At 35.1% G+C, this 12,160-nt stretch overlaps 2 protein-coding genes across 16 annotated transcripts; one reads left to right on the top strand and one right to left on the bottom strand.

The window, feature by feature from the left end:
• Positions 1 to 5,279: 5,279 nt before the first annotated feature.
• Positions 5,280 to 8,299, top strand: LOC140976320 (autophagy-related protein 13b-like). Of its 15 annotated transcripts, none has more exons than XR_012175197.1 (4): positions 5,280 to 6,470; positions 6,546 to 6,725; positions 6,802 to 6,837; positions 6,973 to 8,299. XR_012175197.1 is itself a non-coding variant. In XM_073440395.1 (2 exons), exon 1 carries the CDS (start codon positions 5,340 to 5,342, stop codon positions 6,468 to 6,470), a length of 1,131 nt encoding a protein of 376 aa, XP_073296496.1. In that variant the 5' UTR covers positions 5,280 to 5,339; the 3' UTR covers positions 6,546 to 8,299. The 15 variants fall into 15 exon arrangements, 2 of the variants coding, with proteins under 2 accessions (XP_073296496.1, XP_073296499.1); XR_012175204.1 differs by lacking the exon at positions 6,802 to 6,837 and having other exon boundaries at positions 6,973 to 7,092; positions 7,698 to 8,295; XR_012175202.1 differs by lacking the exon at positions 6,802 to 6,837 and having other exon boundaries at positions 6,973 to 7,092; positions 7,693 to 8,295.
• Positions 8,300 to 9,545: 1,246 nt separating this feature from the next.
• On the bottom strand, positions 9,546 to 11,621 carry LOC140976634 (uncharacterized). The gene is made up of 2 exons (XM_073440875.1): positions 10,856 to 11,621; positions 9,546 to 10,744 (listed from the first exon to the last, which is right to left on the bottom strand). Exons 1-2 carry the CDS (start codon positions 11,565 to 11,567, stop codon positions 9,711 to 9,713), a joined length of 1,746 nt encoding a protein of 581 aa, XP_073296976.1. The 5' UTR covers positions 11,568 to 11,621; the 3' UTR covers positions 9,546 to 9,710.
• Between the last annotated feature and the right edge of the window lie 539 nt (positions 11,622 to 12,160).

Below are 12,160 nucleotides of genomic sequence, written 5' to 3'. Positions count from 1 at the left end.
TATATATAATTGGCATAATTCAAATTACATACCAGGAAGATGTTGTTTGAATCATGCCTAGCCAAGTTTGTTGCAGTAGGTACAAAATCCTTAGAAGCTCTCCATACGAAGATCTTAATTTTAGGAGGGATCGGATATGGAGGTGCCAAATGAGTTTCCACCACGAAGATTGAAAAGGTAAGGGGCGCAGCTATATGTGGGGCTGGGTTATACTCCAGACCCACTTAATTTTTTTAAAAAAAATTAATATGTTTTATTTTAAAAAATTTGTTGATTAGGTCCAATTTATTTTTTTCTCTCCTCCATTTGTCTGCTTCATCTCTATTATTCTCTCTCAAACCATCACCATTTTCATTACTTGAAATGGCCGTAACTTCATCTTCGATCACCAGTTTTCAAAATCGATCGTAGATTCGGAAAGCCCACGGCATAAGCTTTCTTTTTATACCAAATTTTCGAAGTTTCTTTGTCGTCTTGAAATCAGCCGTCGCCCATCGATCGTCCTTTTCACCGAAAATCATGAGGAAATCTTAGTGTTAGACTTTCTAAAGCTCGTTCTTGTTGTTCTAAGTTAGATTTCGAATTTTAAAGGTAATTTCAGATTTTAGTGTTTTGAAATTTGGGTATTTTGGTTTTTTTTTTTGAATTTCGATAATTGATAAATATTAAATTGTTGATTATATGTATTATATTTGAGTCGATTAGTGGTATTGATAATTTTTTGGAATTTATTTGAGCATTATTTCGAATTTTCAGATTTTATAATGGGGATTGTCGATATTTAGTGTTGATTATTTATTATTTGGATGTTTAGATGCTATAGAAAATATAAATGCTAATTTAAGGAGTTTTGTAGCAATTTTTGAAAAATTCAGAATCATGTAAATGGGATTTTCGAACTTATAAGGCTGTAAAAATTTTATACTTAAATGTATTATGCCTTAAGATTGTCGAATGTTAACTTCGGAATTGTTTTGAAATAATTATAATTGTTCGAGGTTTTTTAGATATAACAATTATTTAGTGTTGGTAATTTTGATTTGATTCAGTTAGCCATAATAAGTTAAACTAAAGTGATATTTTATAGGGATGTCAATGGGTCCGGGTTTTACCCAGACCCACAATGGACCCACCCCATCTGGGACGGGTTTGGGCATACTAAATGGGTCATGGGACGGGTCTCGGGTCTAATTTTTCAGACTCATCTGGGTATGGGGCAGGTCATGGGTCCTATAATACCCGCCCCATACCCTCCCCATATATGTGGATATAAATTGATATGCTCGCGAAGATGGTTTTGGGGTGAGGTGGAAGGTAAATAAATCACAGTTTTATTTTGTTATTGTACTTTCATTTTAATTTTGTTACTATACTTTCTCTCTTTAAATTACATTTTTTTTACGGTTTTAAATTACAATTTTATTTTTTCAATGTATTTTATCTGTTTAATTTTGTAGGTAATTCTTCAAGTAATTTACCAACTTGTCTTATCATTCTTGATGAAGAGCAAGATGATCATGAAGAATGTGTCTAAAATATTGCTTACTCGCTGATTTTACATTGATCTGTTTAAGTTCTGATGAGTTATTTTTGGGGATGACAAGACTTTTTTTGGAGAGCTAATAACTTTTTTTTAATGTAATTCATTAAGTCGTGAAAATACTTTGTTTGTTATTATTAAGTGTGGTCGAAGACATGAATTAGTTTTCTATTGTGTTTTATTTAAAGACTTGTTTGTTTCATAATTCAGTCATGTGATAAGAAGATTACAGTTTTCATTTAAAAAAAATTCGGGTCTAGCGGGTCTCGCGGGTCTACCCGACCCCATTTCGTATTTGGGGTGGGGTGGGTCCGAAGAATATTTAACCAGGGTGGGGCGGGTAATGAGTTAAAGTTTTCTTCATGGGACGGGTCTTGGGTTTAGCCGTACCCGCCCCATTGACATCTCTAATATTTTATGGTGTAGACGGCACCAAGGAGAAAGGAACTCAAAAATGAAGAAAAGGAAAACCATCGACTCATTTTTTAAACAAAAAGAGCAGATATCGGCAAGTTAGGACCATTCTCCATCCAATATTGATGTCTCAAATTCCAGTGATCAACAGCTTAACAAATCTCCTAGAATTGATGTTGATGTGAGTTCTCTTGAACCTGATCTGGCATTACGTACTCCGATATGGAAATATTATGTTAATCAAATGGATGAATTAGACGAGCTTATATGAAGATGATGTAATATCAACCAATTAAAAAAGAGTATCCACCGACCAAATTTGGAAGTCAAAATCGACGATTCCAAAGTCACTGGTTTAAAAAATTTGCTTGGTTAGAGTACTCTCCTTCGAAAGATGCTGCATTTTGTTTTTCGTGCTTCTGGTTTGAACATAAGCATCATCGTAATCCTGTATTTACAATAGATGGATTCAAATATTGGAAGCGAGTTAATGATGGCGATAGATGCATATTTTTTATGCATATAAGATGTAATACTTCACCACATAACAATGCTGTGGAATATCTTGATAATTTGATGAATATACCTCGTCATATTGACTAAGTGATAAATGCACAATCTTCAGAAGAAAAACAGAAGAACAGATTGCTACTTACAGCAACTATTGAAAGCATTCGATGGCTCACTTTGCAAACATGTGCATTTAGAAGAAATGATGAATCTCAATCTTCTAATCATCGTGAAAATTTTATCGAGATTATAAATATTATAGGAAAAATGAATAAGAGTATTGGGGACATCGTCCTAGAGAAAGCTCCTAAGAATGCAAAGTATACTTCATCAGATATTGAGAAAGATGTCTTGAATATCATTTCCAACTAAGTGAGAGCCAAGATTCATAAAGAAATTGAGGATGCAAAATTCTGCATTTTAGTTGATGAAGCGAGAGATGCATCTAACAAGGAGGAGATGACTATTATATTAAGATTTGTGGATACTAAAGGCTTTTTACGAGAGCGGTTCTTTGTCATTGTACACGTGACAGATACAACTGCTACAAAACTTAAGAAAGAAATATCTGACGCACTTGGTCGTTATGACTTGCATATCCACAACATGCGTGGACAGGGGTATGATGGTGCTAGCAATATGCGTTGTTCTTGGAATGGATTGCAGGCTTTTTTCATGAAAGATTGCTCGTGTGCATATTATGTACATTGTTTTGCTCATCGGCTTCAACTAGCATTAACTGCAGCTGCTGAAAAAGAGGTAACCATTTGGTTATTCTTTTCAAAATTGAATTCCATTTGTAACCTCATCAATGCATCTCCTAAACGGCACGGTGAGTTACATTTTGCTCAAAGAATTGAAGTTGCGCATATGGTAGCTACTGGTAAACATGATACAGGTAGAGGATGTAATCAAATTGGAAATTTATTACGACCTAGAAAGACTCGTTGGAGTTCTAATTTCTACTCACTTTGTATAATGATTGATATATATAGTTCTGTGATTACCGTGTTAGAAAATATGATGAATGATAGAGCTTTTAATTCCATTCGTGGTGAAGCTAGTGGTGCATTGATTGAGATGAAGCCTTTTGATTTCATATTCATATTGGGGATAACAAATCTGCTTTGTCGAGCATTGCAAGAGAAATCTCTAGATATTTTAAGTGCAATTGATTATGTTTCAACGACTAAAACTTTGCTTCGTTCTTTGAAAGAAGAAGAATTTGATCTCCTACTTAGTCATGTGAAAGAAGTTTGCGTCAAGTATGACATTGAGATACCTCACATGGAAGCTTGTTATAAATCTGGTACAAGCCGTTCTTGTCAATAGAATGATTCAATCACAGATGAACACCACTATCGATTTGATGTATTTACAGCTGCAATAGATTTTCAAGTTGAAGAGCTTAATAATATATTCAAGGATGAGGCAATTGAACTTCTTAAACTTAGTTGTGCTTTGGAACCTAAAGAAAACATTAAGCTTCTTAATGTTGAGAATATCTATCGACTTGCTGAGAAATTCTATTATCTTGATTTCGATTAACTAGATTTGCATCACTTGAGAATGCAATTGGATCACTATAAACTTGATGTTGCTGGCCATAAAAGATTTCAGAATTTATCAATTATTTCTGAATTATGTCGAAGATTAATTGAGACAAATAAGTTAGGAACCTGCGATTTGATTGACAGGTGATTTATATATTTTTATCTACGTCGTTTACTTATTTATCGAATCTGATATATTTATTTAATTGACAGGTTGATTCGTCTTGTTTTAACTCTCTCCATTTCTACATCAACAATGGAACGAGCATTTTCAGCAATGAAACTTGTTAAAACAGCTTTTCGTAACAAGATGGAAGCATAGTTTTTCGGAGATTCTATGATAATCTACATCGAACGAGATTTGGTTGAAAAAATTGATAACGATTTAATAATTAATGAGTTTTATTCTAAGAAGAATCGAAGAACACAACTTCAGTAGTGTTTTAGCTCTATGTTTTTGAAGATATTAAATATTAAATACTCTTGTTCTATGTTTTCATGAAGTCAATATTTACATATTTTTTATTTTAAATTAAATTTTTTAGTTAATTATTTATTTTATTAAACATGGGACGGAGCCAGCCCCAGGTAATTTTGAATCCTGGCTCCACCCCTGGACTCAAAAGGTGGTGGAGTAAAATTCAATGGAATATCCTATTCCAAAATGGCTTCTGCTTCATCGAAGGAAAAATCTGACGAACAAGATTTTCGTTCCAATTACCGGTATTTGAGATGAGACTAACCACTTTAAAGTTATGATCATCTGCCCCAAAACTGAGCCTGCTTTTGAAAGAAGGGAGAATTGGAATCTATGGCTCCAAGCAGATCGATATACACTTCTCATCCTCAGCTCGTCAATACAATCTTTTTTTAATAAGATCCCGGCTCCAAATAATTGAACCCCAAACGTAGGATGGATTGGTACTTTAGATCAGCTCCATTATATCCAAATGTTTGAAGTATCTAGCTTTTAGATGAAATTTGAGATTACAAACTTATTGAGTTCTATTTAATTTAAAAAATCATTTTTTTTCCCAAACATGACATGTAACTTACTAAATCCCACTTTGCATTTGCTTAAAATGATCGACATAAAATTCAAATCTCAATTCTTTAAAAGAAGAAAAAGAAAAATTTAAAATCTCAAGCCAATATTATTTGAAATCTAATTAAAGTTCAGCGAATATTCTAAAAATCGAATTTCAAAACAAAATTATATATATTTGAGTTATTTTATGTAAATTAAACTTATTTGCGTTTTTTTTTTTTGTTTTGCGAAAGTTTAAAAAATTTTTTGTTTTGGTTGGGAGAGGTGATTATCCATGGCTTCTTCTCATGGGAACGCTCCGTCGGAGCCTGCGAAAATGGAGCAGATTATTACTGAATTTTTTGCTAAAAGCCTTCACGTGATACTGGAATCTCGGCGCCCTTATGTTTCGTCTCGTAATTATAGTGGCGAACAGATTTTATCGTCTCCTTCTCCATCATCATCATCATCTTCCTCCTCGAGTTTTCGGCCAAGGGGTAAGTGGTTTAATTTGGCTGTTAGGGATTGCCCTGCTGCTTTTGAAAACACAGACTTTTGGCGGCAGAGCAATCTTGAACCTGTGATTGTTGATGTTGTTCTGATAAAGAGGCGGGACCCCTTGAGTTCTTCACCAAAAAGGGGTGGTCTTGGGAGGAATGTCTTTAGGAAAGAGCCTCGCTCTTATGATCTGAGAAGTTATGAATTTGGGTGTGAAAAGATTATTGAGAGGTGGGTTGTACAATATGAAAGTAAGAAGGGCTGTGGTGGTAAAGGAAATGGCGTATCTGGGAGTAGGAGATCCACTTGTACTAGCTCTCATGTTTTGTACAAGAAATCTTTGTTGTTGTTGAGATCGTTGTATGCGACTGTTAGGCTTTTGCCTGCTTATAAGTTGTTTCATGATCTTATTTCTTCAGCCCGGATTCGATTGTATAATCCTGACCATCGTGTTTCATCTTTTGTTGAGTCATTTACCCGTGGACAAGAGGCTGATATGCAACAGTTTGTTTTTAGTCCTCTTGATACTTCTCGTGGTCGGCTTTGTCTTCCGGTGTCATATTGTACGTCGTTCTTGGATGTAAGTTCCGAACCTTCAACCCCTATATCGCCACAGTTCATACCCGAATATGTTGGCAGTCCAATGGCCGAACCACGTAGATGGTTTCCATCTTTTCCTGAATCACAAAGCTCCCCATTTACACGTGCGTTTGGTAGGCGTCATAGCTGGAGTTATGGCCCATATTCCAAGTCTCATGCCCCATTTCCTGTTTCTAAGCAAGAAGCAAGTCATTCAAAGAATCCAAGTCATGAGGAGTATCGAACTTGTACAGATTTTCCTTTGCCTCGTGATGTAGCTTCTCAAACCCGTGTTTCTAAGCAAGATGCGGGTGCAAGTGATTATCACTCCATGTCAACATTTGACTAGGTATATACGGTGATCATAGTTTTATGGTCCCCTGTTCCCCCAAATCATTTTAAACAATGATGTTGCCTTTTGCAGTTACCTTTCTTGAATGATGAACTCAGGAAGATATCTGATGAGAAACGTCGTCAAATAGCTCACCATCAAAATTAACTCTAGAAGCTCTAGTAGGTTAACTTTTTGGGGCGGTTATGATGATTCAGAGTTTTTCGGGCCATTTGTTTTAGATAATGATGCCAAACTAAGTGTTGGTTCCAGGTAATCATTTTGCTTACTTGATTGGTCTAATAGTTAGAAGTCAATGGCGCTTAGCTGATTTGGAGATAATTTTCAGGATTAATGTCTTGTCTTCTGTCAAGACTGAATCGTGGTAATTGCCATATCTTAGTATGTGATGTGAAACTTGAAGAAAAGACACTCTCTGGCGTGAATCTTAATTTGTTCTTAGATTTCGTGATAGAGTTATCCCGTAGACTTTTAATTTCTACCCTGCCTCTTTCAACAGCTTGCTGCATTCTTTCTGCCCCAGAAATATTAAAGTGACATGCGGATACTTCGTCCCCAGAAACAGCAGAATAATCTTTTTTGCCTTCGTAGCTTGTCCATGCAACATAAAAAGATCTTGGTACTTTCTCAACAAGAAAGGCTTTCTTAATGGGAGAACAAATTTCCAACCCTTGTTATCATGACTTTGTTGTTTCAAAGACCTTCATCTCATCAATCTTACTTTGTAGAACCAACTTTACATCTTTGCCATTATAACAATACGAGAGCAACTATGAGATGCTCAACTATATGCTACGTGTTTTGAACGTTCTTTCCATATTACACCTGCCTCGTAGGTCACATATTAGTGGGGTTGTTAGTTGTAGATGTGCTATTACCGATGGATGTTTGCGGCTTGTATAAGAAAAATCATATAATTTTTATCTTAATCTGAGTTCTCTAGTAGCAAGTAAATAGTTTCACCCTGTTGGGGACCGTAAGTATTTAACATTTCACATATTTAACTATGTATTGTACAATAAGAGGAGGGGATCCACAGGTCTTCCTTCGCAGACCTCGTTGATGAAGATTATGTGACACTCTGTGCTTCATGAACGCACTAGAGACCAGTTATACTAAATATCTTGCATCTTCAATAGCTTAATTTTAAATTTAATTAGTCCTTCAACTTTATTTGCATTGTCTTGAAATCAACCTAATATGCAATGTGTATTACGAGATCAGGATCATTTCATTCCTCAGAGCGAGACGTACCAGCTAAAGAGTCACAAGTTGGCGCTCTTGTTCATATGCTCCAGAATGCACCGCCTCTTCACCATGACAGCTCTTTTTCCCGACAAAATTCCAACCTCGAAAACTGCACTCAGGATTCTAACAAGACTATAGCTGATGCACTGAACGAGCTCTGTGGGTATGGAGAATTGAAAGATGATTTGCTGAAGAAAGGTAAAGATTCTAAGGCGTAGAATAATATATCTCGAATAATATATCTTTCTTTGGGAGATTTATGTGCTTCATTCTACTGCAGAGCAGCAGTATCTTTCAGTATGCTCGTGAATTTTGTGGCATCAGTCCATTTCTTTTCGTAGAAGTTTTCGAGCTAATTTTTGATGATTTGGAAGCGAAGCTCGGTTAGTGTCTAGTCTGAATTGAGATGTTGGTTTTAAGGCTTCACTCAAGTAAATATATGTCAATGTTTTGCATGTCCAGAAGTTTGAGGATTATCTAGGCATACTTGTACATACTTTTTTTTAGCACATTACTAAATGAAATACTGATCAAATAGAGAATACTAATCTGATTCTATACATGTGTATTGATGAAAATTAAAATTAAACTAATAATTATATTAGGGATGTCAATGGCACATGTGAGTTTAAGGTTATACTATTTCTTTTTTCAAATTTTCTGCGTGTTCAATATTTAACTACCTTTTTCGCCGATGACTTATAGCCCATTTGGCAGCAAGATATCACATTCGAAACGAGTTCTAGATTCAAGATTTAATCGTAACAATCCCATGAAGTTATTTTATATTTATTTCTGTATCATTTTCATATAATCTAAAATAAATTTATTAAATTAAGATATTAATGTTATTTGAAAATGCACAACACAAGCTTTTTATTTACTATCAATACTTTTAAGCTTGAAACATGGAACATATTAAGGAACTTAAATGATGTTGAAAATAAGAATATGATTCTCAAATCCTCGATTTGATACTCTGCACGCACTGTGATCGATCAAAAAAATGTTAAGGTTGCATTTGAAATGATGAATTTGAATCAAGAGATAAATTCATAATAACAAATTCATTGGTTTGTTTGGGCAAATCCACTTGACAATATATTTCAAATCTCAAATAGCTATTTTTTGAGTTATTGTGATGTATTTTAAGTCCATCTTAAGATGAAGTCATGAATGTTCTAAAAAGGTGAGTCTATGTTACACCGAAAATAGATTTTCCGGTTTTTGTTTTGTATAAGATGATCGTTCGATCATCTCACTTGAAAAGAAAAAATGTGAGTACTTTTTTTTATTTTGCAGTGAGATGATCGACCGATCATATTATACAAACACATCAAGAGTTCTACTTTCGGTGTAGTATAGACTCACCCCGTTGTAAAATTGCTGGAAAGGAATGATTTATTATTGTTGAAGTTGCATAATTGGGAGGGATGGATTACTTTTCGGAGTGGGTCTCATGTGAGACCGTCTCACGGATCTTAATATGTGAGACGGGTCAACCCTACCCATATTCACAATATAAAATAATACTCTTAGCATAAAAAGTAATATTTTTTCATGGATGACCCAAATAAGAGATCCGTCTCACAAATACGACCCGTGAGACCGTCTCACACAAGTTTTTACCTACTTTTCGTTAATATTAATTGTTTTGTAATAAATAAGACCTGGGTGTTATATTTGTAATTTCAGGTGTGGCTTCAATAATTGGATCACTGAATTAGTTGCTAACTTTTTGGTGTGTTGGAGAAGATTTTTTAAAATTTCATAAAAAAACACAATATATATTTTTAAGGTGAAATTTAATTAAACATTCCCCACTTCTAATTCATTGGATGGGCAGCAAAATCTTATCCAATATTAGAGTTGAAACACTCCAGACAAAGACGAACCTGTAATATATATAATTTCTGGTAAAAGAAGAGAGACGGAAGACGTTTGAACAAGTACTGGAAATTAAGACTAATTTAAACAAACTAAAAATATTTAATCCCATGAATAGGAGGGATGTGAAATCTTTCCACCCCAGGATCGATATCCACACTCGAAATGAATCCAAAAATCACAGTCTTGGCAGTGTAAAGCCATTCCATCTTTGAAGCCTTCGATAATTTTGTGGCAATACCCACAGGTTTGGCTGCCGAGATTCATCATCCTCGTCAAAGTCAATGGATGATCTTCGTGACAAGGCACTTCCACGGTGCCACCAAACTTGATTTTCGAAAATTCCCCTACTGAAGGAATGCAGTCGACATGAAACGATTGGTCACATTCGGCACAATGATAGAACCAATACTCGGAATTAATGTCTTCTTCGCAGAATTCGCACAAGTGATCGGTATCGTGGTCTTGGGAAGAAGATGCAAATGTCAGAGCGAGGGGATGTTTGTCAAATTTATGGGTGACTGTTTTAGGGAGACGAGCACAATCAACATGTATCATGTAATTACACGCACCACAGTGGTATGCATGCCTACATGATTTACCACAGCACGATAACTTTGGAATCTTAAAATTTGAACTAGTTAGAACAAGAGGATGTTGCTTGTGTGAATCATGCTCGATGACTCTCGGAGAAAAGGAACATGCAAGATCGTCGACTAAGGAGCTTTCTTCACGGTATGAGTATCCGAATCCGTTGCAGTACTTGCCGCAACTAAAACAATTAAACAAAGAAAAGAATTCATCCGATCTCGGGGAAACCAGGCTGCGAGTGGTTGCTATGTAAATCGAATCTTTGATAGAAAGAGGCAAATCCACACAAAATTTGTGGAGGAGAAAATTGCATTCAGAATGGGCACTACATCTATAAAATGGGGGTGAAATAGGGTGAATGCATGCGTTGCAAACTGATTCTTGTGCAATGTCTTCTTCATCGATCAAGACCAAAGAATGGGCGTGGTATTTTTCCAACATGTTGGGAGAGTTTCTCTCCTGTATAGCCCTCTCCTTTGCTAATGAACGAATCATCGAACTCGGAAAAGCATCGATAGACAAAGTCGGTAGATGAAATATCTCACCTGCATGCAGATTTTGTCATAGAAATTATTTATATGTATGTTACTTTTGTGATACCATTCATTAATCATTCATATATAGGAAACAATTAATATACAAGTAAATTTAGTTACCTGGATCCTTCATCTGCGATATTGCACAATCCACATGACTACTAGCTCCACACGTAAAACAATAATAAAGACCGAAGTCACTAATCGTTATTTTCAAACAAATAAGACACACACTTCTAAAAAAATAGCCAAGCGAGGAGGCAGCAGAATAGACGAGGGAGAGATAGTGGTCATGGTTTTGGACTCCTACAAAGCTGGGTAACAAGGCACAATCATGATGAATCCAAAAATTGCATTTTTGACATGAGAAGAAATAACCCTCATGTTCTCTCCCACAAACGTCACAAAGCAACAGAGCCTTCTTGCACACAAATACCAGTGGATGTTGGGGGTGGCTCGTGTGTTTTATTTGGATATCTAAGGGAAACCCACATAGAGGATGGAGTACAAACTCGCATTTGGAGCAGTGGTAGATGAAATTCTCGCACAATTTCCCACATTTACCGCACAAACTGTTCTCATCACGCGGCTTTGCAAGTAAAACGAGAGTATGTTTTACAACAAGAGGAGAATAAAGTCTGTGGAAATAATGGTGCGATTCGGGGGGAAGTTGTGCGCAAGCTTTGTGGAGATAAAAATTGCAACCTTGAATGGTGCACATGTAACAGGGACTCGACAACACATACCCACATGCATTGCAGCAATGCAGAATTTCCTCTGATTCCTTAAAGATGAGTGGGTGCTCATGAGCAAAATGTACATTATTCTCCATCTCTCTTTATTTCTTTGTGTATGTATGTCTCTATTTTTGACAATAATCTATCTATCTATACATATAGAGGATGTTGATTCTTGGAGTAGTATATCGGCAAACTCTTGTATCCTGCTTTCTACACTTTACTGATTTTTTTTATTCACGTGTTTTTATCTTTCTACTTTAAAAAATACAAATTCATCGAAAACAAAAAAAAACATGTAAATTACAATAATAAAAATACAATTCAATATTAAATCAAATACGAAAAAAAAAATTAAATTATAAGACAAAAAATGTAATTATGTTTATTTATATCTATTTATTTGTTTTGCTAATGATTAAAAGTGATATTTTTTAAATACGTCAAACAAATATAGATGGTTAATTTTTTTATTTGAGAACATTTATGAAGATTTTCTTTTTATATAAAGAAGAGAAAGCGGAAAAGGGCACACAACAAAACAATCCAAAATAAAAAAAACAAAACAAAACAATCCACAAGCTAATTTATGTATTCATACTTTTTTAAAGTGGCTTAGTTCCTAACTTTTGTATCAAGCAACGAGCTAGATTTATTATATTTATTGGTGATTCTTAGCAAAGATATA

This window comes from Primulina huaijiensis, chromosome 5 (genome assembly GCF_012295235.1).
Source record: "Primulina huaijiensis isolate GDHJ02 chromosome 5, ASM1229523v2, whole genome shotgun sequence".
Taxonomy (NCBI): Eukaryota; Viridiplantae; Streptophyta; class Magnoliopsida; order Lamiales; family Gesneriaceae; genus Primulina; species Primulina huaijiensis.
Note: the sequence above shows the minus strand (reverse complement) of the source record. Positions and strands in the feature narration are given on the sequence as shown.

Excerpts from the sequence above, each read along its gene's own strand:
- LOC140976320 (XM_073440395.1), top strand. The coding sequence starts at position 5,340 with ATGGCTTCTTCTCATGGGAACGCTCCGTCGGAGCCTGCGAAAATGGAG.
- LOC140976634 (XM_073440875.1), bottom strand. The coding sequence starts at position 11,567 with ATGGAGAATAATGTACATTTTGCTCATGAGCACCCACTCATCTTTAAG. Across the intron at positions 10,745-10,855 it reads ATCGCAGATGAAGGATCCAG|GTGAGATATTTCATCTACCG; the intron begins GTAACTAAATTT and ends ATCTGCATGCAG.